At 39.8% G+C, this 24,760-nt stretch overlaps 3 protein-coding genes across 5 annotated transcripts; 2 read left to right on the top strand and 1 right to left on the bottom strand.

Annotated features, from left to right (window-relative positions):
- Positions 1 to 1,790: 1,790 nt before the first annotated feature.
- On the bottom strand, positions 1,791 to 4,846 carry LOC125470006 (protein ACCELERATED CELL DEATH 6-like). Its single transcript, XM_048568327.1, has 4 exons — positions 4,721 to 4,846; positions 3,657 to 4,488; positions 2,799 to 3,346; positions 1,791 to 2,691 (listed from the first exon to the last, which is right to left on the bottom strand). The coding sequence occupies exons 1-4, from the start codon at positions 4,844 to 4,846 to the stop codon at positions 2,029 to 2,031; spliced, it is 2,169 nt and encodes a 722-aa protein (XP_048424284.1). The 3' UTR covers positions 1,791 to 2,028.
- Positions 4,847 to 13,849: 9,003 nt separating this feature from the next.
- On the top strand, positions 13,850 to 18,856 carry LOC103942899 (mannosylglycoprotein endo-beta-mannosidase). Its single transcript, XM_048568430.1, has 11 exons — positions 13,850 to 14,174; positions 14,728 to 14,866; positions 14,976 to 15,203; positions 15,351 to 15,409; positions 15,778 to 15,826; positions 15,927 to 16,157; positions 16,297 to 16,466; positions 16,561 to 16,765; positions 16,884 to 17,555; positions 17,640 to 17,867; positions 17,953 to 18,856. Exons 1-11 carry the CDS (start codon positions 14,029 to 14,031, stop codon positions 18,748 to 18,750), a joined length of 2,925 nt encoding a protein of 974 aa, XP_048424387.1. The 5' UTR covers positions 13,850 to 14,028; the 3' UTR covers positions 18,751 to 18,856.
- Positions 18,857 to 19,490: 634 nt separating this feature from the next.
- LOC125469996 (mannosylglycoprotein endo-beta-mannosidase-like) lies at positions 19,491 to 24,709 on the top strand. 3 transcript variants are annotated; one of them, XM_048568313.1, is made up of 11 exons: positions 19,491 to 19,758; positions 19,945 to 20,083; positions 20,167 to 20,394; positions 20,520 to 20,578; positions 20,834 to 20,882; positions 21,352 to 21,528; positions 21,687 to 21,856; positions 21,970 to 22,174; positions 22,292 to 22,960; positions 23,044 to 23,271; positions 23,631 to 24,709. In XM_048568313.1, exons 1-11 carry the CDS (start codon positions 19,616 to 19,618, stop codon positions 24,426 to 24,428), a joined length of 2,865 nt encoding a protein of 954 aa, XP_048424270.1. In that variant the 5' UTR covers positions 19,491 to 19,615; the 3' UTR covers positions 24,429 to 24,709. The 3 variants fall into 3 exon arrangements, with proteins under 3 accessions (XP_048424270.1, XP_048424269.1, XP_048424271.1); XM_048568312.1 differs by having other exon boundaries at positions 21,298 to 21,528; XM_048568314.1 differs by lacking the exon at positions 19,491 to 19,758 and having other exon boundaries at positions 19,946 to 20,083; positions 20,171 to 20,394; positions 21,298 to 21,528.
- The last annotated feature ends 51 nt before the right edge of the window (positions 24,710 to 24,760 follow it).

Raw genomic sequence — 24,760 nt, 5'->3', positions numbered from 1 at the left:
TTTGCTTTAATTTTCCCATATCATCTTTACCGACAGTACCGCAGTCAATCCGTTTCCGCTGCACAACAATGCTCTTATTTCCCAAGCTTACTACTGACATAACTAGGACCGTACATTTTGGTGAACCTACCTCGCGACAAAAAGAATGCCTTACCCGAGTTTTTCAGGTACACAATTAATGTACTTGAGTATTCTACTCCTCGTACTGACTAATTTTTTGCATTCGAGATCCGATTGTCTTTTGAGTTTTCTGATAAAGCTTGCAATTGCAGGGTCATATAGCTCTTGATGAGGCAGCATTCCATGAAAACACGCCCAGTTTTGTGTTAGATGCATTTGCTCGATCTTCCCTTTGGAAGATAGGACTGGATTTTCAACACCGTTTTTTTCTTGAATTTCTGTCAAATTATCATAAACTTTTTGCTTTCTGAGATGAGCTAAATTATTTTTACGTTGCCTTTAATTGTGGTAGGAACTGGGCATGGTGTGGGAGCTGCATGATTGTTATTCCATACTATTTCACATGTTCATCCCCATACAGAATCTCCTTGTTGTGAAAGAAGTCGGCACGCCAAATCGTTTTGGAGGAATTGGCTACCTGGGATTTGAAAAGCTCACATTTGTCCCGATTCTGGTATGCTTTGGTTACCTAGTAGTTCAATTGGTTATGTGTGTGACCTTTTTCAGTGAGTGGTTAACCAATGCATTACTGCTGGAATACCTTTTAGTTTCCCTCAGACTAAGAAACCAAATTTGACGTAGAGCAATCACCCTATTCACATTGGCTTTTACCTTTAGCATTGCTCTGGTGTTGGAATGGTTTTACTTCTACATGCCGAGCTAGAACCGCCCCTACAACTTTTAGTTATTCGTCCTTAAAAGAAGGGGCGAAATGGCTGGTTTCTATGGTTTTTCTTTTCATACGGTTTTTACCATGCAGGCTAAAATGATCAGACTTCTCTTTGCTTTCTGCTGCGGAGTTTGATTGCCTTGATGATTACCATTCACAAGTTTGGGAGAAAGTTAGTACCACTGTTCTAAAAATCCTTGCCTAGGCGCAAGGCGGTTGGTCATCATCCCGATTAATGCCTAGACGTCTGAAAATTAAGAAATGATGCCTATACCTGTTGAGATACTCGCCTAAACCGCCTAGATAACTTTCACTTTGCATTTTATTTTTTTCAATAAATTGTAAAAGACTTGTTGAATACGTAAATGGATACACATTATATGCATGTTCCTAATGTTTTCATTATGTTCCAATACTTTCTAATATATATGTTATTCTATTTTGTAGTATATAATAAAATTATATATATTTTAAGTATAAATAGACATTTATTTACACGAAATATAATAGATTTACTTAAATCCGCCTAGCCCTCAGCTCGCCACCCGACTAGCGCGTAAAGTCTTTTGGAACCTTGGTTAGTACAGATCAGGAAACCGCTGCGCGTCTGTGCGTGTATAGAATTATTTTTGTCTTGCTGTATAATTAAGTCGTTCCAGATTCAGTCTGGATATTAGAACTAACCTTAAGGTTTCACAGGTCTCCTCTCTTGTGGAGGGTTCTGCTTGTCAATGGCTTTGGGCTGGGACAACACAAGGCCGCTTGTGAAGCAGTGATTCGTATTTCTATCCATCAGTCTCTCTCTCTCTTCTCCCATGTTGTACACAAGAATAGTAGCTAGCCACAACGATAAGCCGATCAAATATATAACCTTGTACATACTTTGCTCCGGAGGCAGTGATATTTATCAAAATTATTAAATTGTTCAATTGAATTCAGTAACGTACTTTTGTATTCCAAGCACTCATAAACTAATTCAGCACAATATTACATTTAAGTAAGAGATTGTTATTGGCATTCCACAGTCGTCCTACGTGTTTCATTTATGAAAAATACAGACAGATACATGAAGGACACGCAAAGATCCTTCGTACTTCTCACACCCTACTCAACATGCTTTGTCTTTGTAACTTTCCATAGCATTGATTTCGAATCCACAGTTCAATCTTCTTTCATAATCAATCGTCAACATCATCATACTTGGGTATGTTCAGTAACATATGGAAGACACAACGTAAAACGAAACATGTAATGCGATGCTTGGTAGAAATCGGGATGATCAATGGAACAAGCAACAGTATTACAATGACGAGGAAGATTAAACCCGTGATGACAACGAATATGGCAAGCCAAGTAAGGTTACTTGTTACTAAAGCAACACCAGCCATGAACGCCACAAGCATCATCGAAAGAGCTAAGCCTAAAATTGGTAGTCCAACTTTTGAACAAGCGTAACTCATATCACCCGTCTGTGCCCACAAAAGACCAATTGCAACAGTGATTGAGCTATACATTGCTATGGTGTTGCATATCAAGAATGTTTGGAATAGCCAATCTGTAACCAAAGTTGACTTGCCTTCGTCCCTTCCAGAGCTCATATATCCACCTGGGATCGTGAAGCCAGCAGTAAAGGTTACAGTGGCTACGAGTGTCGACACCAGTAGGAGATTATTGACAGTCAGTATATGGCTACTAGCGTCCTCGGGGACAACAGAAAGAAATGCTCTCCTTTGCTTGGTGACGTTGAAATAATTAGCTTCCGTTGGCTTTACTTTGGAAGAAATACTCTTCTCTGGAGAACGCGAAGCACTTGCTAATGTCAAGGCCATGACCGTTAGAGGCTGCAAGGAGAAGGAAATTGCGGTTAATTAAGGGAATTGTTATGAACACTGAGAAAATTCAATCTGCACTCGTTCAGGAAATAAAATGTGTTGAAGAAATTACTTACCCGGCGAAGAAACAAGGTTTTTTCGCCCATCAAGGACGTTCGTGCAATGTCCATTGCTGAGTTGCCTGCACTGTTCCTAACGCTGAAGTTAACTCTCTTATTTGATGCTATAATGCTGACAGTCTTTGGGTACCCTTGCCATACGGCTAAATGCAGAGGAGTGTTTCCAAATTTATCCTTTTGATTAATCAACACTTGAAACTCGAACCTGCCAAGAATATATTTGACCACGTTGTCTCTTCGATGCCAAACTGCCGTGTGAAGAATATTCCATTTGTTTTTGTCAAGCAAGTCCCTTGGCTGTGGGCAATGTTTGAGAAGCAAATCAACAATCGTGATGTGGCCCTTTCTGGAAGCCAAATGTATGGGAGTGAAGCCATTTTTGTCCTCTTTGTTTGCGGCAGCTGAATCTCCGTCAGTTGCTAGCATGGTTCTAACAGTTTCAAAGTCACCTATGTATGCCCCAAGCGTGTGAGGAGTCATCCCCTGTTCATCCGTTGCCCCGACCAGAGATGAAGAAATGCATTGCAGGACTATGTTTATGATTTCTACAAGAATTTTACGAATAGTTGTGTGAAGAAACGGAAACAACAATGCTATTTCGACACTCAAAGCTGACATACCTGCTAAACACAACCTCTAATAGAAGTGTTGAACCATAACATTGTGTGTTTAACATCACTTACATATAAAAGTGAAACACAGAAAGAATGGATGTTCGTCAGAAATTAACTATGTTCCTTATTAACCTGGGGCGAGTCACTTTGAACTCGGACATAATACAACACTGACGAACTGAGCTCCCTTATAATTTCAACAAAAAAAGGTCAAACAAAACTTGTGGTACACAGAAATTACCTCTGTTCCTTCCTAGAATGGCAGCGCGCAGAACTGAGTTCCCTTCCCATCGTTCCTCAGGAAAATTGTCAAGGGGCAACCAACTAGGTCTGCCAAATATCATATGTTTAAAAAGCTCAACATTCCCAGCTTCAGCGGCCATGGACAAGGGAGTCTTGCCATACATATTTGGAGAAAACCTCGATTCGTCATTATTAATCAAGAACTTAGCCACCTCTTGTTGGTGATTTTCCACAGCAACGTGCAACGCGGTGCTCCCTCTCGTATTCTTCACAGCCAGTGGATTATAATTGATAATTTGGGAAATTTCCACCAGAAAGCAGACCGTAGATAGATGTCCCGCGGATGCTGCTAAATGAAGTGGAAGGTTTCCTTCATTGTTTTGTTTCAGGACTTGTGACGGATGTAGCTCGGCTGTCAGTTTGACACTCTCCAGATCGCCCACACTTGAAGCCAAGTGAATAATGTAATTCCCAAGGGTGCTTCTGTGTTCGAACATTTCAAACCTGAGCCTTGGACTTGTACAGTTCGGATCATTGACAATTGCTGCATGCTCGCGTATTTCAGGATCCATGCATTTGTCAATATTCTCCTCCTCCTCCTCCTCCCAATTCCATTGCTCTGCAGTGTTCACCATCTCGATATCTTCCACGCTGTGCTCATGATCATGAGCAGCACCCTCTTCCATCTTTGCCAAGGTTTCAATATCTTGTCTTGAACTTGAAGCAGCCACGGTGTATATGCGCGTTACCTCGACCAACTGGCCAAAATAAAGATTGATGGAAACACTATATATAACTCGTACCAAGAAAAGAAGAAATTGCGAAGCAAACTAGAGGAGGAGGAAGATGTCCGTCTCCGAACTGATGATGAAAGATCAGGTCGTACAGTCAGTAAGATGTTCATACTTCATGATCGAACATCGAAGTCATTATTTTGTTTTATTTTCTTAGGTCAGCCACCAGCTCTAATAAAGTAATACAATTACATGTGGAATCTAGTCATTATGATTTAATTTTTCTGTTCACACCTGCTTGAATTTGTATGTTGAACAGTGAATTTACGAATGTATCCGTAGCTGGTAGTTGGCGGGGGTCCTGCAACGAGAGAAATGCGCGTGGTGCTGTCACATCAGTAAGAGCAGTTCCACTTCTAACACAAATGCGCCAGCACTCAGCACATTTATCCATTCAGTGAATAGTGATAGACCCTAATAAACAGTAATAGACCAAATGCATCTTCATTCCTAAAACTAATAGCCTAGTCAATTTTAGTAAAATATTATTAATTCTTATTATAAAATAATAAAAATTAATAATTTGATTTTTAATTTTTAACTTTCTGAACTCCCAAAAAATGCTCCTCCAATGAAGTAGACCAGAGCATGCCAACCCCCCGCCACCTTCATCATCATCACCGCCACCATCCTCTTTGCAGATTGTACATCAAAGATCATTACTTTAAGCCTTTCTAAGACAACCCAATTCGAATCATTGCATAAATTCCTAAAAAATTAACAAAAACATTGAAAGACACCATGTATGGGCATGAACTATGGACTCACTGTGGCTGGGCTTCAACACTGTCGAAAGCAGCTTGAGCGATGAAGTGGCGGAGGTTGGGGCCACCGTACTAGCCGAAGAGAAAAGCATTGGCGTTGGAATTCGAGAAGTTTATGGAGATACTGCAGCCAAGACTCTTCCTTTGTGGCTGAGGCAGCAGCTTTTGGCAGTGGTGGTAGCATTGGAAATTTGACTTCTCCGGTCCCCAATTGAGGAACCTGAGTGACGCGGCACGGCCTCTAAAGCTTGAGATGTAGAGCGCAGTGCGGTTGGTTCAGGATCGAGGACAGGGATGACGACAACGACGACGCCATAGGTGAGATTCTAGCAGCTCATGCCTTCAGTTCCGGTTCCACCCTTGCCTCCGACGCCACGCTGGTGTCATACAAGTCGGCCCACGCCTCTGTCGATTTTGGGTTGGCCTTGAGACTAATTTAGGCTGGGTGCCGGTCAAAATGCTGGGCTGGAGTGGATAGCCAGGGTGCCGGGCTGGTTTTTTGGCTGGATGTTGGCCTATCAGTTCCCCGATGGAACTGCTCTAAAGGGATGAAAAATCCCTTCGTTTTCCATTTACTTTCATTGTTATCCTTTCCTCACCTGCAAACTTTCCCTTTCATTGCATCATCGACTTGAGAAAAACCAGACCACATGAACCAAGCTTCGGCTTCAATCCGCCTCACGGATCTCATCCTCTCAAAACCCATCTGGTTAGATTCCGAACCTTACCCCAATCATACTTTCTGTCTGTTTCGGCGCTTTCGAAAGGTTTTAGCCAAGTGAATCATGTAACTCCAAGGTGGCTCATCCTTTTGAACATTTCTACACTGAGCTCTATGATTTTGTATAGTTTGGATCACTAAGATTTGCGCTAATTAGAGCTTATCTTTGGGGCTTAATTTTCTAATATTATTCTTTTCACCAAGGAGGAAAATATATAATGTACAAGAGTGTTTTACAAGGAAAGAAACATCAAATAACATAATTACAATCTGATTACAAGGACTCAAATAGGTAACTTAACTAATTAGAAAAAGTCAACTCTCCAACACTCCCCCTCAAGTTGGTGCATAAATGTCGTTCATGCCCAACTTGACAAGAGAGATGTAGAACGTTTGACTCGCAACAGTTTTAGTTAAGATGTTCGCTAATTGATCCTCTGACTTTACAAACGGGAATTGAATAATATTCCCATCCAACTTCTCCTTAATGAAGTGTCCGTCAGCTTCTACATGTTTTGTGTGATCATGCTGAATTGGGTTGTGTGAGATATCGATGGCTGCTTTATTATCACAAAATAAATTCGAGGCTGAATTCGAAAGACACCCGAGTTCTGCGAGTAACCTCCGAAGCCATAATAATTCACATACTCTTTTTGCCATACCTTTGTATTCCGCCTCTGCACTTGATAAAGCAATCACTTTCTGTTTCTCACTCCACCAAGTCACTAAGTTTTCCCCCACAAATGTAAAGTATCTAGATGTGGACCGACAATTAATAACGTTGCCTGCCCAATCTGCATCGGTATAACCCTCTATTTGGTAATGATCATTATTGGAAAACATGATGCCTCTACCCGGTGAGGACTTCAGGTATCGTATGATGCGTTCAACCGCACCCATATGTGCCTCACTCAGGGAATGCATAAATTGACTAACAATACTTACAGCGTATGCAATATCAGGTCTAGTGTGAGATAAATAAATTAACCTCCCAACTAACCTTTGATAACGATCTCTGTTAGTGGGAACTTGATCAGGGTGCACGGCAAGATGGTGATTTTGGACTATAGGGGTGTTAACCGGTTTACAATCAAGCATTCATGTTTCAGATAATAAGTGTAGAACATATTTTATTTGAGATAGAAATATGCCCTGTTTAGATCGAGCTACTTCTATACCCAAGAAATATTTCAAACCACCAAGATCTTTCATCTTGAACTCGGTTGCTAGGTAATCTTTGAGCCTTGAGATTTCCTCTTTGTCATCACCCATAACAATCATATCGTCCACATAAATAATAAGTGCCGTCAATTTCCCTATTCGACATTTCAAGAAAAGTGTATGATCGGAATTGCTCCACCTGAACCCATACTTTCTCATAGCCGTCTGGAACCTACCAAACCATGCTCGAGGTGATTGTTTCAATCCATACTGATACTACTGATACTACTCCCCCCTCGTCTCAAAATATGTCGTATTCAACTTACACATCATTTCGGGTTGTGAAACCGATGCATAACCAGGTGGAATATTCATATACACTTCTTCTTTAAGATTACCATGTAAGACTTCATTTTTCACATCAAATTGTTGTAATGGCCAATCCAAGTTAGCCGCCAACGAAAGTAACACTCTTACCGTATTAATCTTTGCTACCGGAGCAAATGTTTTTGTATAATCAACACCATACGTCTGAGTGTATCCCTTGGCCACCAATCATGCTTTCTATCGTTCAATCGACCCATCAATTTTGTACTTGATGGTGTACACCCATCGACATTCCACTCTTTTCTTTCCTCGGGGTAGCGGAACTAAATCCCATGTTTGATTTTTTTGAAATGCATCCATTTCTTCCTCCATTGCCTTGGTCCATCGATCATCAGATAATGCCTCATTCAATGAACTTGGTGTGCTATCATTGGATATTTGTTGTACAAAAGCTTTGCCGGGTTTTGATAATTTATGTGATGACACATAGTTGGCAATGGGATACTTAGAGTCTTTCATTGTTTCCGGTGAATATTGATTGGGTGGCTTTCCCCGGTTGTGCCTGAAAGGTAATTGGTAATTCGGAACATTGGATACATCAACAGGGATAATATATCTTACCTTAGGAATATTCTCAGGAGTATGATCATCTGGTGGTACTATATTTTGAGACGAGGGGGAGTAGTATCAGTAGAAGTTTCAAGATTGGCAAGTAGCAGCACTGGTGCCATGGGTGAGGACGGCACTGCTGTGCCTACCGCTGGTTCTGTGGGTAGCGATGTTGCTTCTATTGGCTGGGTTGGCAGTGTAGCCACTGCAGGCTCGGCTAATAGTGGCAACGAAATATCAGTGCTAGCAGCCATAGTCCAAACCTGCTCGTCATGCAATGTCTCCCCCCTGAAGATGAGGGTTGGAAGAAGCCGAGTAATACATCTCAGACTCTGAAAAAGTAACATCCATAGTAGTATACATCCGATGTGAAGGAGGGTGGTAGCAACGGTACCCTTTCTGATGTAGTCCATACCCCATAAAAACGCAACGGATAACACATAGGTCAAGTTTTGTCCGTTGATTTTTATGTAGATGAACAAAGGCAACACATCCAAAAACTTGCGATGGGGGCACTAAAACGGACAGTAGAGGCACAAATGTAGCAAGAACTTGCAAAGGTGTAAAAAAGTTTTGTATGGCATATGGTTGATAAGGTAAGTGGCAGTCTGAAGAACAACATCCTAAGAGGAGCGGGGAACATTCGCCCCAATCAATAGCGATCGAGCCGTTTCTAATAATGGCGATTTTTGCGCTCAGCCACCCCATTCTGTTGAGGAGTCTAAGGACAAGTAGTCTCGTGGAGGATTTCGTGATTAGTTAAATAATGTGTAAAATCATTATTAACATATTCACTACCATTATCAGAACCCAAAATCCGGATTGTAGTAGAATATTGTGTCTGAACCATGGTGTGGAATGTCTTAAACGCCAAAAACACATCACTTTTATGCTTAAGAATGTATAACCATGTCATCCGTGTGCAATCATCTGTGAAAGTTACAAACCACCTAATACCAAATGAAGTAGTAGTTAGAGATGGTCCCCAAACATCCGAATGAACAAGACCAAAAAGAATAACACTTTTATTAGAATTCAACGGATAAGAAACATGGTGATTCTTGGCAAGTACACAAGTGTCACATTTAAAGTCTGAAATCGAACAACCAACAAATAAATCCAAAAATATATGCTGTAAATAACTGAAAGACGGATGACCTAAACGGTGATACCATAACCATAACTGACATCGCTTGTGATCAACGGCTCCTTGGGCGAGATTGACCCGTCCTGTACTGACATCGTCCACAAAATAAAGATCCCCCCTCTTAGTACCACGACCAATTATCTCTTTCATAAAAATATCCTGAATAAGACAAAACTTCGGATACAATAGTACACAACAGTTCAATTGCTCAGTAGCTTGGCCAGGAGATCTCAATTTATGCTTTAGTGAAGGTACAAGTAGTGTATGCGGCAAAGAGAGGGTAAGCGTGAGGTGTACAATGCCAGCGCCAGTTACCGGTGAGATGACACCATTAGCATTAGTAATATTTCATCGAAGTGGAATAGTATAACAAGCTAAATCAGTAGGGTTATAGGTTATATGGTATGTGGCACCGGAGTCAATGATATAACCAGAATGAGTATCATCATTATTCATATTAAAAGCATAACCACAGTTACTTGAGGACTCCGGAGGCATGTTGGAAGAACTCGAAATTGGAGGAGGATTCATGGTAGGGTCGGTTAGGGTAGTAGTGTTTAGTATAAGGGTAGGATCGGTTAGGATGAGGTTGTTTTCACCGTGGAGTGGTGGTTGGTTCTCCATGGGAGGGCCGAGTTTGCTTAAGGGAACGGGCAGAGTAGAAATCCTAAGATCTCTACTCTGATACCATGCTAATTAGAGCTTATCTTTGGGGCTTAATTTTTTGATATTATTTTTCTCACCAAGGAGGAAAATATATAATGTACAAGAGTGTTTTACAAGGAAAGAAACATCAAATAACCTAATTACAATTTGATTACAAGGACTCAAATAGGTAACGTAACTAATTACAAAAGTCAACTCTCCAACAGATGCTTGTATACTTCAGGATCCATGCATTTGTCAATAATCTCCTCCTCCTTCTGCCCCTCCTCCTGGTTCCATTGCTCTGCAGTGTTCGCCGTCTTGATATCTTCCATGTAGTGCTCATGCATGGTTCGCCATCTCGATATCTTCCACATTGTGTGCATGATCATAAGCAGCACCCCTTTCCATCTTTGCCAAGGTTTCAATTTCTTGTCTTGAACTTGAAGCTGCCATGATGTATATGTGCACTGCCTCGACCAACTGACTAAAATAAAGATTGATGGAAGCACTATATATAACTAGTATCAATAAAAGAAAAGAAAATGAGAAGCAAACTAGAGGAGGAGGAGGAGGAGGAAGATGTCCGATCTTTGAACTGACGATGCAAGATTAGTTCATAGAGTATATATACACATACACGTTATACTAACGATATTGTAAGATTGGGGGTTGTCTGTACCTCGGAGTCAATCATGAAAGCTACCTAACGCCAAATATTACACACACACACTCACTCACACACACACACACACACACACACACCCACACACAATGTATGTGTACACACACACACACACATACATACATACAAGAAGCCAGGGAAGGGATCTCTATTTTTTTATAAAAATGGGGATTAGTTGTGGGGCCCACACCACATTGAACTTTAAAGATCCGAACTGTCTATTTTTCAAGTTGTACCCCATAGATCATTCTTGCAAAAAATTAGCCAAATCAGAAATATTTATGACATCTAATTGAGTAAAAAGAAATTGACGAATACTTTGTTATCTAAGAAACATTAAAATTTCATCGTAATAATTAAATAGGCAAATTATTTCATATTGAATTGAATTTTTTCAAGGATCGTTGAAGTTCGTTGTGGAGGGGGTCCCATAACTAATTCCTTTTTTTGAAAAAAATAAGAATCATTTCCCTTAAAGGGTCTACATACATACATTATATTAACAATATTGTAAGATTGGGGGGTTGTTCATACACCGGAGTCTATTATTTGAAGGTTCCATACCACGACAACATCTGAGGAAAGTGGATGAACTATTTTGGTTAAACCACATAATTGGTCAATCACAATAAATTGTTATCGAACTCGTCATTCATGTAGCCTGAGGGTTGTTCATACATCAAAGTCAATTCTACGAAGGTTCCATACCACGACAACAGTTGACGAAATTATATGAACGATTTTAGTTAAACCACACAATTGGTCAACCACAATAAATTGTTATCAAACTCGTGATTCACATAAGAGTCAAATTACTTAAAAATAAAAAGTAATATTACTTAATCGTAATATTAGTGTCGGGCTATAGAACCTTAATTGTTCAGTTTAGTCTACTTAATTAGTTATCCTAAACCCTATACCTTTTAAGAAGTTCAGTCTCTATACCAACTAAAATTGCATCTGTAAAAATATAAAATGTAATCGTTAGTAAGATCCTCTCACCGATCGATGATCTTAAACCGGCCTCTGGGCAACCACAAACCAATATCTCCAGTATGCAGCCAGCCATCGACGTCAATCACCTCTTCCCTGTCCGTTCAAAGTGGACAGTCGGGTAGACTAAATAGTACTAAACTTTGTATCTACTAACTACCATAATGGCATAATCCATAATCATAACAGATGCAAGTTAAGTACAGAGGCAGATTGTCTGCCTTCCTAGATGTTATTTTCATCTCTTTCTATTTATGCGGTCACGGTTAAGTTACGTTAATATTTTATTTTCTTATTATTTTTTGTCTTATTATCTTTATAAAACAATAAATATAAAATGTTGACGTAACTTAATCATGATCACATAAAATAAAAAAGGATGAAAAATATACCTAAATAGAAGGGCAAAGAATCTACCTTCGTTAAGTACGTCTGCACCTCGTCTTTGTAGTAGCCTTGGAAAACGATGGGACCCCTGACACGGATTTCACCACGAGGATGGGGCTTGTCCTCGGAGATGTAGTTCATTTGACATCTACCAGTTTTATTTCTGTAAAGAAAGAAAGCTTTTTTTTTTTTTTTCGTAACTAGCTACGGAAATTCATGGATGAATTTTGACGCGTGTGATTCATAAAATTATATAGTAACACCAGTATATTTTTTAAGAAGCTAAAGGACCTTAATCTTTAAAAAGTCAAGCCTGGTTATTCAGTGATGAAGCTCAGGATATGATAACTGTGTTAAATTGTGTTAAATTGTATGCGGTAAGATAGCAAACATACACCCTAAGGAAGTCCATGACATCAGGGGACAAGGGTGAAGCATCGGATGCATAAAGGTATCGTTTGGTATGCAGACGGGACAGGATGAAATGAAACGGGACGGGACGGGACAGGACGGAACGGAACGGAGCGAGAGCAAAGATGCCCTTGGATGAAAACAAGGAGGAAGAAGAAGGAGACGGAGAGGTTATAATTTTGTGTTCCACGGATGTGGAACGAGTCGTTCCAGGGGGGTGAGGTGGAACGAAAATTCACCCAAAACTCGTCCCGTGAAACAGCTCGTTCCACCAGTTTTAGGCGCACCAAACGTGGGATGGAACACCTTGTCCCATTCTGTTCCGTACCGTCCCACGTACCAAACGGTACCAAAACGAACGCATCCTCCAAGCTTTTCCTTAAATTTGTTGAATACCAAGCTGTCCCAAAGCGGAGATGCATTTGAATCTGAAATTATTGGACAATGTAGGGTTTTGGCGGAAGATTGAAGCTAACCATGAGACTGTTTAGTTAGTAGTATAATTTACCACTCATGATGGAATGCTTCTGCACTCTCTTTTTATTTTATTTTTTTATTTTTTTTATCACCTCTTGCACAAATGTTTTTCGTAATTATTAAATTAAACAATTTAAATAAGAATTTGGAGTCATAATTGTGGATACAAATTTCTGTTGTCTTCTCATTTGATGAAAATGCACCTGCAAAATAATAACATCTAAGATTAAGGCCACACGATGAATTTTGGGGGGGGGTGCTTTGGCCGAAGAATCTTCGATGCCAAAGTTAGAATTCTGAAAAGAATGTGTATAGAAGTTTGTGGGTAGCAAATGGTTCGTTTTTTAGTGGGAGAATATGGCTATTTATAAGGGAGTGACCGACCCTATTTGGCAAATAGTGGCCAGCCATATATGGTGAATTTGTGTGAATAATTGTAAGATATTATGTGAAATAATGTTTTGCAATTAACATGACAATTAATCCTAAATTAAATAGAAAAATTGGGAGTTACCATTTGAATAAGGATTTGATGAGGAGTGATGAAAGAGATTTGAATAAATACAATTTTGATCATCTTTGACTATTTCTTGATTGAGCCGTTATTGTCTATTACATGCGCGTGAGTGTTCCGATGTGCTTCGAGGATAATTTTATCATTTTCACCCAAAAATTCACGTATCACATTCATAATTTTCCTGATTACAATAACTAAAAAGGAGTGCAAAAGATAAAAAACGTGTGCAGAAAACACTATTTTTTAAGTGAATTTGGAGGTAAATAAAGGCTGAATGATTCGCATGGCCTGTAATCTGTCATGCCCTTAATGTCTCCCTAAATTCAACTCCTCATGATGAAAAGAAGCTACGGGAAAAAGAAAATATCATGCGTATGAAATGGGCAGGAAAACTTAAATCTATAGGCTACCAATTTCATACGATAAATGAAAATTTTCCACAAAACATCGAAACGACGTCGTGCGCTCGAGACTGTAGAGCGCGGTAAAATCAAAAAGTAGTTGTGAAATTATTGTAACAGACATCTGCATCGCATAGAAATCTCAGCCATTAAAATCCAACTCGGCGACTCAAAGATGATCCTAATAATTGAGGATGGTGGATGATCCCAAAACTGCCCCATCTTTGTCCCACGCTCACCGACTCCCACACGCACAGACACCCTGATCAGGAGTGAGAAAGAAAGACTCTGAGGAGTGAGAGAGAGCTTAATTGAGTTTGCTAGGGTTTTAATGGCGGCGATTGGGAAGACGAAGCTGGACTCCGGGTGGCTCGCGGCGAGGTCAACGGAGGTCAGTCTCAGTGGGATTCAGCTCACCACCACCCACCCACCCTCAATTGGCACATCCCCTTGGATGGAGGCCGTTGTTCCCGGAACGTAATTTCTCTCTCTCTCTCTCTCTCTCACATTTGACGTTTCAGTGTGATTAACTAAGTAAATGTGGTTTAATTTGATTAAAGTTTCGAGCCTTAATCTTGTGTTTGTGGCCTGGTGGGTTCACAGTTAATTTCGATCCTTAAAGTTGTCGAATTGTTTTGCTTGACATAGATATGTGGGGAAAATTGTAATGGTAAAATTGGTTGAAATTGTTGTGCGACATTTTTCAAATTTTTGGAATTGGTTGATTTATGTTATTCGTTTAAATTGGATGAGGATCCTCTCCGAATCCTCTTTGTGGGGATCTTGGAATTTTCCGTACATCGTGCAGTCAGTTTTGGTTAACTATTATTTATATTCAATTTTAAATTCAAAATTCAAAATAATTTCTAACTGCACAATGTACAATCAACAGATTCGATTGTTTGATCATCTGGATCCCCACAAAGAAGATCCGGAGAGAATCCTATTCCCACATTTACTGTTATTGGATGACCAATTGATGAAAGTCTAGAATTTGGAGCTCAATGCTAATGTTGGTTTAGTTTGGCAGTGTTTTGGCAACCCTGGTGAAGAACAAAGTTGTGCCAGACCCGTTCTACGGGTTAGAGAACGAGTCAATCATAGACATTGCTGATTCCGGGAGGGAGTACTACACGTTCTGGTTCTTTACAACTTTTCGTTGTAAACTGGTACATTATTCTTTTAAATGATGAAATGGACTTTGTGGTTGACTGGAAATTATTTCCGACGTGTCGTTTCCTTTCGGAAAGATTTATAAGATTATTCTCGATTTTCCAGTCAGGTACTCAGCACCTTGATCTGAATTTCCGTGCAATCAACTATTCTGCGGATGTATATTTAAATGGGCACAAAACAGTCCTGCCAAAAGGGATGTTCCGAAGGCATTCTCTTGATGTCACTGATGTAGTGCATCCTGATGGTGAAAACTTGCTTGCCGTTCTTGTTTACCCTCCGGATAATCCGGGGAGTATTCCTCCTGAGGGTGGGCAAGGCGGTGATCATGAGGTACATCTCTATATCCATAAACCTATTGATGACATTCTTCAACATTTTTTTCTCAAAGATTAACCTTCTACTTATAATTTAATTATGAAATGTATGGCTTGTGCAAACTGAGATTATTATAGTGTTAATATTAGAATTTCATTTCAGATCGGGAAAGATGTAGCAACGCAGTATGTGGAGGGTTGGGATTGGATATGTCCTATAAGGTGATTACGTTTTCCTATTGAGATTTGGGAGTGTATGCTTTTCATCTTCTTCCTAAAATGGGATGCGAGAAACAGTGTCAGCATTTTCTATTCTTATGTCAAGAAGATTTTTCAACAACATGCCAATAAACTGAGACAAGAAACTATCTATTGTTGTTGAGCAGGAAGAATCAATGCTCTGCATCAAAATTTCGTGATGATAAAAAGCAATAATATACATGCATTCTCTGGTTTATATTCTAATGCAAATTGATCTAGAAAGTTTCTTCTCGGTTCCATTTGTTACTCTGCCTGTGCAGATTACTGTTATACAGATCTTATCTTTTTAAAAAGGTTTTGCAATCTGATTCACTTGTATATTGATACAGGGATAGAAACACCGGCATATGGGATGAGGTGTCGATTTCCATAACAGGGGTGAGTTTTAGTCTTAATGATTCATTTCCTGTCATTGAATTTTCCATGTATTGAATCTTGTTAGGAAATAACTTAATGAAGTCGGTCCCATTTCATGCAGCCAGTAAAAATAATTGACCCTCACTTGGTTTCAACGTTCTTCGACAATTACAAGAGGGTATATTTGCATACTACTACTGAGTTGGAAAATAAGAGCACCCAGTCTGCGGAGTGTTCACTGAATATCCAAGTAACAACAGAACTTGAAGGAAATTTTTGTTTACTAGAGCACGTTCAGACCCAACATTTGTCAATCCCTGCTGGATCCCGAGTGCACTATACTTTTCCCGAGGTTCGTGACAGAACATACTATCCATTTTTATTATGCTAAAAGAAACAATTACCTTCTGTTTATCTTTATATTCAATCGGTTCTATTTATTGGGCTTAGCTTCCGATACTTGTGTTCATTACTAAATGTTAAATTTGCAGCTCTTTTTCTATAAACCTAATCTATGGTGGCCAAATGGAATGGGAAGGCAATCCTTGTACAAAGTATCTATTACTGTTGATGTAAAGGGATATGGAGAGTCTGATTTGTGGGGCCAATTATTTGGTTTTCGTAAAATTCAGAGCCACATCGATACTGTCACAGGAGGAAGGTATGATATAAATACACAATGTTTTATATAGATTTATTATTCATGCGTGCTCTGTTTTTGGTATGTAGTGTAACCTGTACATTATCCTATTCAGGTTGTTTAAGGTCAATGGTCAGCCTATTTTTATTCGTGGCGGTAATTGGATATTGTCAGATGGCCTCCTCCGGCTTTCAAAGAAGCGTTACAAGACTGACATCAAGTTCCATGCAGATATGAATTTTAACATGATCCGTTGTTGGGGTGGTGGGCTGGCTGAGAGGCCGGACTTTTATCATTACTGTGACATTTATGGCTTGTTGGTAAGTTGTGCCTGTTCTTGCTTTCAAGTGCATGTTTGGTAGGTTTCACAGGACATGGAAATCTCGGGTGAATCTAATATGTACTGCTCTGCTTTGGACTTTAAACTTTTTTTTGTAGGTCTGGCAAGAATTTTGGATTACAGGAGATGTCGATGGACGAGGTATCCCTGTATCGAATCCAGATGGTCCGCTGGACCATGATCTTTTCTTGCTATGTGCAAGAGATACTGTCAAGCTTCTCAGGAACCATCCTAGTCTTGCCCTTTGGGTGGGCGGAAATGAGCAAGTTCCACCAGATGACATCAACACGGCTTTGAAAAATGACCTCAGGCTCCATCCGCATTTTGAGAAATCGGTAAATGAAAGTGGCAAGTCCACTGAAGATTTGTCCCCAGTGTTGAGGGATCCAAGCCAATATCTTGATGGTACGCGTGTTTACATCCAAGGATCCATGTGGGATGGGTTTGCAAATGGAAAGGGGGACTTCACCGATGGTCCTTACGAAATTCAAAATCCCGAAGACTTCTTTAAAGATGACTATTACAAATACGGGTTCAATCCTGAAGTTGGTTCTGTAGGCATGCCGGTTTCAGCTACCATCAGAGCCACAATGCCTCCTGAAGGATGGCAGATTCCTTTGTTTAAGAAGGTTTCTGAATATTACGAAGAAGTTCCAAACCCCATATGGGAATACCATAAGTATATCCCTTACTCAAAACCAGGCAAGGTTCATGATCAGATTTTACTTTACGGGTCGCAACCAAAGGATCTTGATGATTTTTGCTTGAAGGTAAACAAATCTTTTGAGTATTTGGGGTGCACGTTGGATCCATTTCTGTTTTGATTGATTGACCTAATTTATAAACCATCACAGGCTCAACTTGTGAACTACATTCAGTATAGAGCTCTACTGGAGGGTTGGACTTCCCGAATGTGGACTAAATACACCGGTGTTTTGATTTGGAAAACACAGAATCCATGGACAGGTCTTAGAGGTCAATTTTACGATCATCTTCTAGACCAAACAGCAGGTTTCTATGGCTGTCGCTGTGCTGCGGAGCCAATCCACGTCCAACTTAACTTAGATACATATCTTATAGAGGTAAATTGGCTATCGATGGAGTTAACCCTCTAGACGTGGTTTGAGTCGTTGCGATTTGCTGATCATTTTCTCTTCCCTTGAACAGGTTGTCAACACTACATTAGAGGAACTATCTGACGTCGCTGTAGAAGCCTCAGTGTGGGATCTAGAAGGAACATGCCCATACTACAAAGTTCACGAAAAGGTGTCAGTGCCCCCAAAAAGAACAGTGCCAATTGCTGAGATGAAATATCCAAAATCTAAAAACCCGAAGCCAGTTTACTTTCTTCTTCTCAAACTGTATCACAAGTCAGACTACAGGATTATTTCCAGGAACTTTTACTGGTTGCATCTGTCGGGTGGGGATTACAAGCTGTTAGAACCCTACAGGAAGAAAACAGTGCCACTCAAGTTTACGTCCACAGTTTTCATCAAAGGAACCACCTACGAAATGCATATGCGTGTCCAGAACACATCGAAGAAACCAGATGCCAAGACTTTAACCTATCAAAACAATTTCACTACTAAACAAGGTGACGGCGATTTTGATACAGCCTCGGTGGATTGTGTACAGGATGGAGTAGGTACAAAGAACGAAGTTAGTTGGCTTCAGAAAATATCCAGACGTTTCACAAAGGAGACTGATGATTTGAAAGTTGCTGAAATCAATGGCCCCAACATTGGCGTTGCTTTCTTCCTTCATTTTTCTGTTCATGGAGTGAAGAAGAACCATAAGGAAGGAGAGGACACAAGAATTCTTCCCGTTCATTACTCGGACAATTATTTTTCACTGGTGCCAGGTGAGGCTATGCCCATCAAGATCTCTTTTGAGGTCCCTCCCGGTGTCACGCCCCGAGTTACTCTCGCCGGATGGAATTACCATGGTGTCCATACAGTTCATTGAGTTGTTCTGTTTTGTCTATGCCCCTTGTAATATCTGAGTTATACACGGTGAAGAACAAGTATTGCTTGAAATAATTTCAAATTTGAGGGAAATTTTTTACTTTTTAGTAATGATCTCGGAGCTTAGTAACTTTTTTCGATTTCCTTTCTAGGCTTTGGATTTGATTATGATTACTCTAATCTTTTAAAGAGTGCCAATTGGTCTCATTCCGTTAAATTTGTCAAGTTTTCGTTTAAAGATGTGGATTACTTATGTCCATTCAAGCGTGAAAACTAGAAGAAAATGTGATAATTTTGGGGCATTGCTGGAGTTTTTCCCAACCCCAAGCAAACTATGATTGAACAAAAAAAAAAAACATAGATAAAACGTTCATTGACGAGAAAAATCGAAACTAAACGGTGTCGTTTGCCGGATGTGAGTATGGAATGCGCGGTAAAAAATCAAAATGCTGTTGTAAAAATATAACGGATACAACCGTACGTATCCCGTGAAGTCTCAGCCCTTGAATACAAATCTGAATCCTAACCGGATTTTTTTTTGTGAGAATTTCAGAGATTTGTGAATCGTGTCCATTCATTATACATCGTGCTATCAGAAATTATTTTAAATATTTTTATTTAAAATTAAACACAAATAATATTTAATAAAAACTAATTACATAATATGCACAATTCACAAATTCTCATAGCTTGAAAACAAACCAGTCACGTGCTATTAAATGATACACCATCCTTGTTGACCCACCTCAGCAGCACACCAACCGACCGAAGTACACTGAGACTGAGTGTAAACACTCAGATTCTGAGAGACACAGAGAGAGTTTGATGAGTGAGAGTGAGAGCTGAACTGAGCTAGCTAGAGCTTAATGGCGGCGATAGGGAAGACGATTCTGGACTCGGGGTGGATTGGAACCAGGGACAGGGAAGTCACCGTCACTGGGACCCAGCTCACCACCACTCACCCTCCCTCTCCCGCCCTTCCTTGGATGGAGGCCGTCGTTCCCGGAACGTAATCTCTCTCTCTCTCTCTCTCTCTCAAATTTCAGCAAATGTGATCTAATTTATTAAAGTTTCGAGCTTTAATCTTTTGGGGTTCTCTTCTGGGTTTAAGTTGGTTAATTAACTTCAATTCCTCAAGTTCTTAAGTTGGGTTTAATAACTTTGATTGCTGCTGCTAATTAATCTGAATCCACAGTGTTCTGGCAACCTTGGTGAAGGGGAAAGATGTACCGGATCCTTTCTACGCATTGCAAAACGACTACATTATAGACATTTCTGACTCCGGGAGGCAGTACTACACATTCTGGCTCTTTACAACTTTTCAGTGTAATCTGGTACGCTGACACATTCGAATGATAAGTGCAGTTTTCGAAACATTTGTTGGATTACGATCTCCATACTAATCTTTGTTTTTCAGTCAGGCACACAGTTTGTGGATCTGAATTTCCGCGCAATCAATTACTACGCCGAGGTGTATCTAAATGGGCACAGAAAAGACCTGCCAAGAGGGATGTTTCAAAGGCATTCTCTTGACGTCACTGATATAGTGCTTCCCAATGCTCAGAATTTGCTTGCTATTTGTGTTTATCCCCCGGATAATCCAGGGACTGTTCCTCCTGAGGGAGGGCAGGGTGGCGATCACGAGGTACAGATCGATATCCAAGAACCCTATTTTAATACATTCTATTTGTTCTAGATATCTGCTCAAAGAAAGATGTAGCTGCACAATATGTGGAAATGTGCGTTATTATAATCCAATTCTTATTTCAGATAGGGAAAGATGTAGCTGCACAATATGTGGAGGGTTGGGATTGGATGTGTCCTATAAGGTGACGATGTTTTACTGTTCTGTGATCATGAATTGTTTTTCATCTTTTTAATATGGGATGCGAGAAAACGATTAAGCATGTTTCTTTTTTTGATTGAAGATTTTTCCTCCTGTTTAAAGCTAAATGATACAAGAAGTATCCTATATTGTTTAGGCAGAAAAACCAATGCATCCTCTGGTGTACCTTCTCCTAATCCTATAGATATTATCATTGCAAAATAATTTTTAGTTGTGACCCACTTGTATAACGTTGCAGGGATAGAAACACGGGCATATGGGACGAGGTGTCAATTTCTGTAACAGGGGTGAGTTTTATTCATAATGATTCACTTCCTACCATAGAATTTTTCATGAGATTAACTGTCCTTTTGTGGTGATATGTCAAAATCCATTTCGTAGGGAAAGATAACAGTTTTATCTTTATGGTTTGATCATATGCGAAGTTGTAGGTCTCATTGTACTTCAAAAAATTTGGCTTTGTGATCTACAGTTTACCGAGCATCTAAAATTCCTGAAATTTCCAAACAGAATCAGATTACAATCTCTCTATAAGTGATGCATTCATGATGAGATCAATAATGATTTCTTCTAATTTCATATTATTCTGCAGAGTCAATGTATTTGGTCATGCAATTTCGTCTTCAAAAACCAATTTTCAGTTACAGTTATTTGTATAAGACTGTAAGTTCCTTTTTTTATTCTTGTTATCTTTTTGTGCAGCCAGTAAAAATAATTGATCCGCACTTGGTTTCATCGTTTTTTGACAACTACAAGAGGGTGTATTTGCATGCTACAACTGAGTTGGAAAATAGAAGTGCCTTGGTTGCTGAGTGTTCTTTGAATATCCAAGTAACAACAGAACTTGAAGGAAACGTTTGCTTAGTAGAGCATCTTCAGACTCAACATTTGTCAATCCCTGCTGGATCACGGGTGAAATATACATTTCCTGAGGTCCGTGAAAGAATATATGATGCGTTTTCATTATCTCAGTAGAACACAACACTTTTCTAGTATCACTTTGGTGTTTATCTTTCATTCAATTTGGTCTATCTATTTAGATTTAGCTTTCAAGACCTGTATTCTAATTTCTAAATAGTATAATTTGACAGCTCTTCTTCTACAAGCCGAATTTATGGTGGCCAAATGGTATGGGAAAGCAATCCTTGTACAATGTTGACATTACTGTTGATGTGAAGGGATACGGAGAATCTGATTTGTGGAACCAATTATTTGGATTCCGCAAAATTGAGAGCTACATTGATACTGCCACTGGTGGGAGGTATTCGATTTATTGTATCATTATTTCTGTAATGTTGGTTACATGTAGTGCTTGAACATGTCAACTCTTTTTCTGGTGTTTATGTTCTGTTACCTGTATAATCTGCTCTTCAGGTTGTTCAAGGTCAATGGTCAGCCTATTTTTATTCGTGGTGGTAATTGGACAGTATCAGATGGCCTCCTTCGACTTTCAAAAGAGCACTACAGAACAGCCATCAAGTTTCATGCAGATATGAATTTGAACATGCTACGCTGTTGGGGCGGTGGAGTGGCCGAAAGGCCAGAATTTTATCATTACTGTGATATTTATGGTCTGCTGGTAAGCATACCTCTCTATCTATGTTTTTCCTTCAGCTTTGCATATTTCGGTAGGTTTTATCGAGGAATAAGGGCTAAGTAGTGCGTGAACCATATGGCTGCTGTTTTAAATTTGTAGGTCTGGCAAGAGTTTTGGATTACTGGAGATGTCAACGGACGAGGTAAACCAGTATCAAATCTAAATGGTCCACTGGACCATGATCTTTTCTTGCTATGCGCGAGAGATACTATCAGGCTTCTAAGGAACCATCCAAGTCTTGTCCTTTGGGTGGGTGGAAGTGAACAAATTCCACCAGACGACATCAACACAGCTTTGAAACACGACCTCAGGCTCCATCCATATTTTGAAAACTCTTCAAATGAGAGTGGCAAGATTGTTGAAAAGTTGTCCCTGACTTCAGAGGATCCAAGCCAATATCTTGATGGTACACGCATTTACATTCAAGGGTCCTTGTGGGATGGGTTTGCAAATGGAAAGGGGGGCTTCACTGCTGGCCCTTATGAAATCCAAAATCCCGAAGACTTCTTTAAGGATGGGTTTTACGAATATGGGTTCAATCCTGCGGTTGGTTCTGTAGGCACACCAGTTGCAGCTACCATCAGAGCGGCAATGCCTCCAGAAGCATGGCATATTCCTTTGTTTAAGAAGGTTTCAAATGGTTATGAAGAAGTTCCAAACGGCATGTGGGTACACTTTAAGTACAAGCCTTATTCAAATCCGGGCAAGGTTCATGATCAGATTTTGCTTTATGGGTCACCGAAAGATCTTTATGATTTTTGCTTAAAGGTAAACTAATCTTTTGGTTATTCAGGGTGCACTTTGGACTCAGTTTCTGTTGTGACGATTTGGCTTACTTTAAATCATCTCAGGCTCAACTAGCTAACTACATCCAGTATAAATCTCTATTGGAGGGTTGGACTTCCCAAATGTGGACTAAATACACTGGTGTTTTGATTTGGAAAACACAAAATCCTTGGCCAGGTCTTGGAGGTCAACTTTACGATCACTTTCTAGACCAAACTGCAGGTTTCTATGGCTGTCGCTGCGCTGCTGAGCCAATACATGTCCAGCTTAACTTAGCTACGTATTTTATAGAGGTAAGTTGTAGAGTTACACAGTTCAAATCTTGTCTCCTTCACAATGTTGAAATCGATAATATTTTTGTGTTGAATGTGAATCTTAGTAGGACTAGTGTCCATTGATCCATTTCTGTAGCTGGGTGCAATGAACAAACTCTTGAGAAGACTAATTAATGACTTGCAAATACCTGATTTCTTCTCAACATACCCAACTTTGGGGACAATTTCCATTTAAGCGAAAGAAAAAGAATGAAAAGTCCTCCCAGAAGGAACACCAATCAGTGGAACCTAATCTCTTTTACACCGTGCTATTCACAGAGTTTACCATAGACATGTTTTAACATTTGCTGATGACCTTCTCTTCTTCCCTTGAACAGGTTGTCAACACTACATCAGAGGAGCTATCTGACATCGCTATAGAAGCCTCGGTGTGGGATCTAGAAGGAACATGCCCATACTACAAAGTTCACGAAAAGGTGTCAATGCCACCGAAAAGAACAGTACCGATTGCTGAGATGAAATATCCAAAATCTAAAAACCCAAGGCCGGTTTACTTTCTTCTTCTCAAGCTGTATCACAAGTCAGATTATCGCATTATTTCCAGGAACTTTTACTGGTTGCATCTGTCGGGTGGGGATTACAAGCTGTTAGAACCATATAGGAAGAAGACAGTACCACTCAAGGTTACATCTCAGATTTTCATCAAAGGAAGCACCTACGAAATGCATATGCGCGTGAAGAACACATCTAAGAAACCAGAGCCAAAAAGTTTGACCTTTCAAAACAATTTCACTACTAATCAAGGTGATGGCAATTTCGATGTAGCGCCAGTGGAAGCTACACATGATGGAGCAGACAGAAAACTTGAAGTTGGCTGGTTTCATAAAATATCCAGACATTTCACAAATGAGACTGATGGTTTGAGGGTTGCTGAAATCAATGGCGCCAACATAGGCGTTGCTTTCTTCCTTCATTTTTCTGTACATGGAGCGAAGAAGGACCATAAGGAAGGAGAAGACACAAGAATCCTTCCGGTTCATTACTCGGACAACTATTTTTCACTGGTGCCAGGTGAGGCTATGTCGATAAAGATCTCTTTCGAGGTCCCTCCCGGTGTCATCCCTCGAGTTACTCTCGACGGATGGAATTACCATGGTGTCCATACAGTCCATTGATTTGGTTAAAGATTGCTTTCTTTTGTCAATCAGTCTTTGCTGTATGTAACAGTTCGCACAAAAGTTCTTGCTCCCCTAGCAGAAGACCAACAAGGTGTCAAGCTCCAACTTCTACATGTTACATTATCCTTTGTTTCTACAAAGATTTTACGTCAACCTCCTCAAATGATGGTTGGAATAAAATCAAGATATAAGTTGAGAATATTTTTTTCTTCAGCAACAAGGAGCTTGTAATTCACGTGATTAAGAGTATTTAGTTTAATGGTGTTTCTTTCTCAATATTAGAAGAGGTACCAAGATCGAATCGCCTTGATAAAGAAAAAAAAAGCGCA

This window comes from the organism of the source record quoted next, unplaced genomic scaffold (genome assembly GCF_019419815.1).
Source record: "Pyrus x bretschneideri cultivar Hongxiangsu unplaced genomic scaffold, Pyrus_bretschneideri_v1 Contig48, whole genome shotgun sequence".
In the NCBI taxonomy this organism is placed as follows: domain Eukaryota; kingdom Viridiplantae; phylum Streptophyta; class Magnoliopsida; order Rosales; family Rosaceae; genus Pyrus; species Pyrus x bretschneideri.
This window is presented reverse-complemented; position numbering and strand designations above follow the sequence as displayed.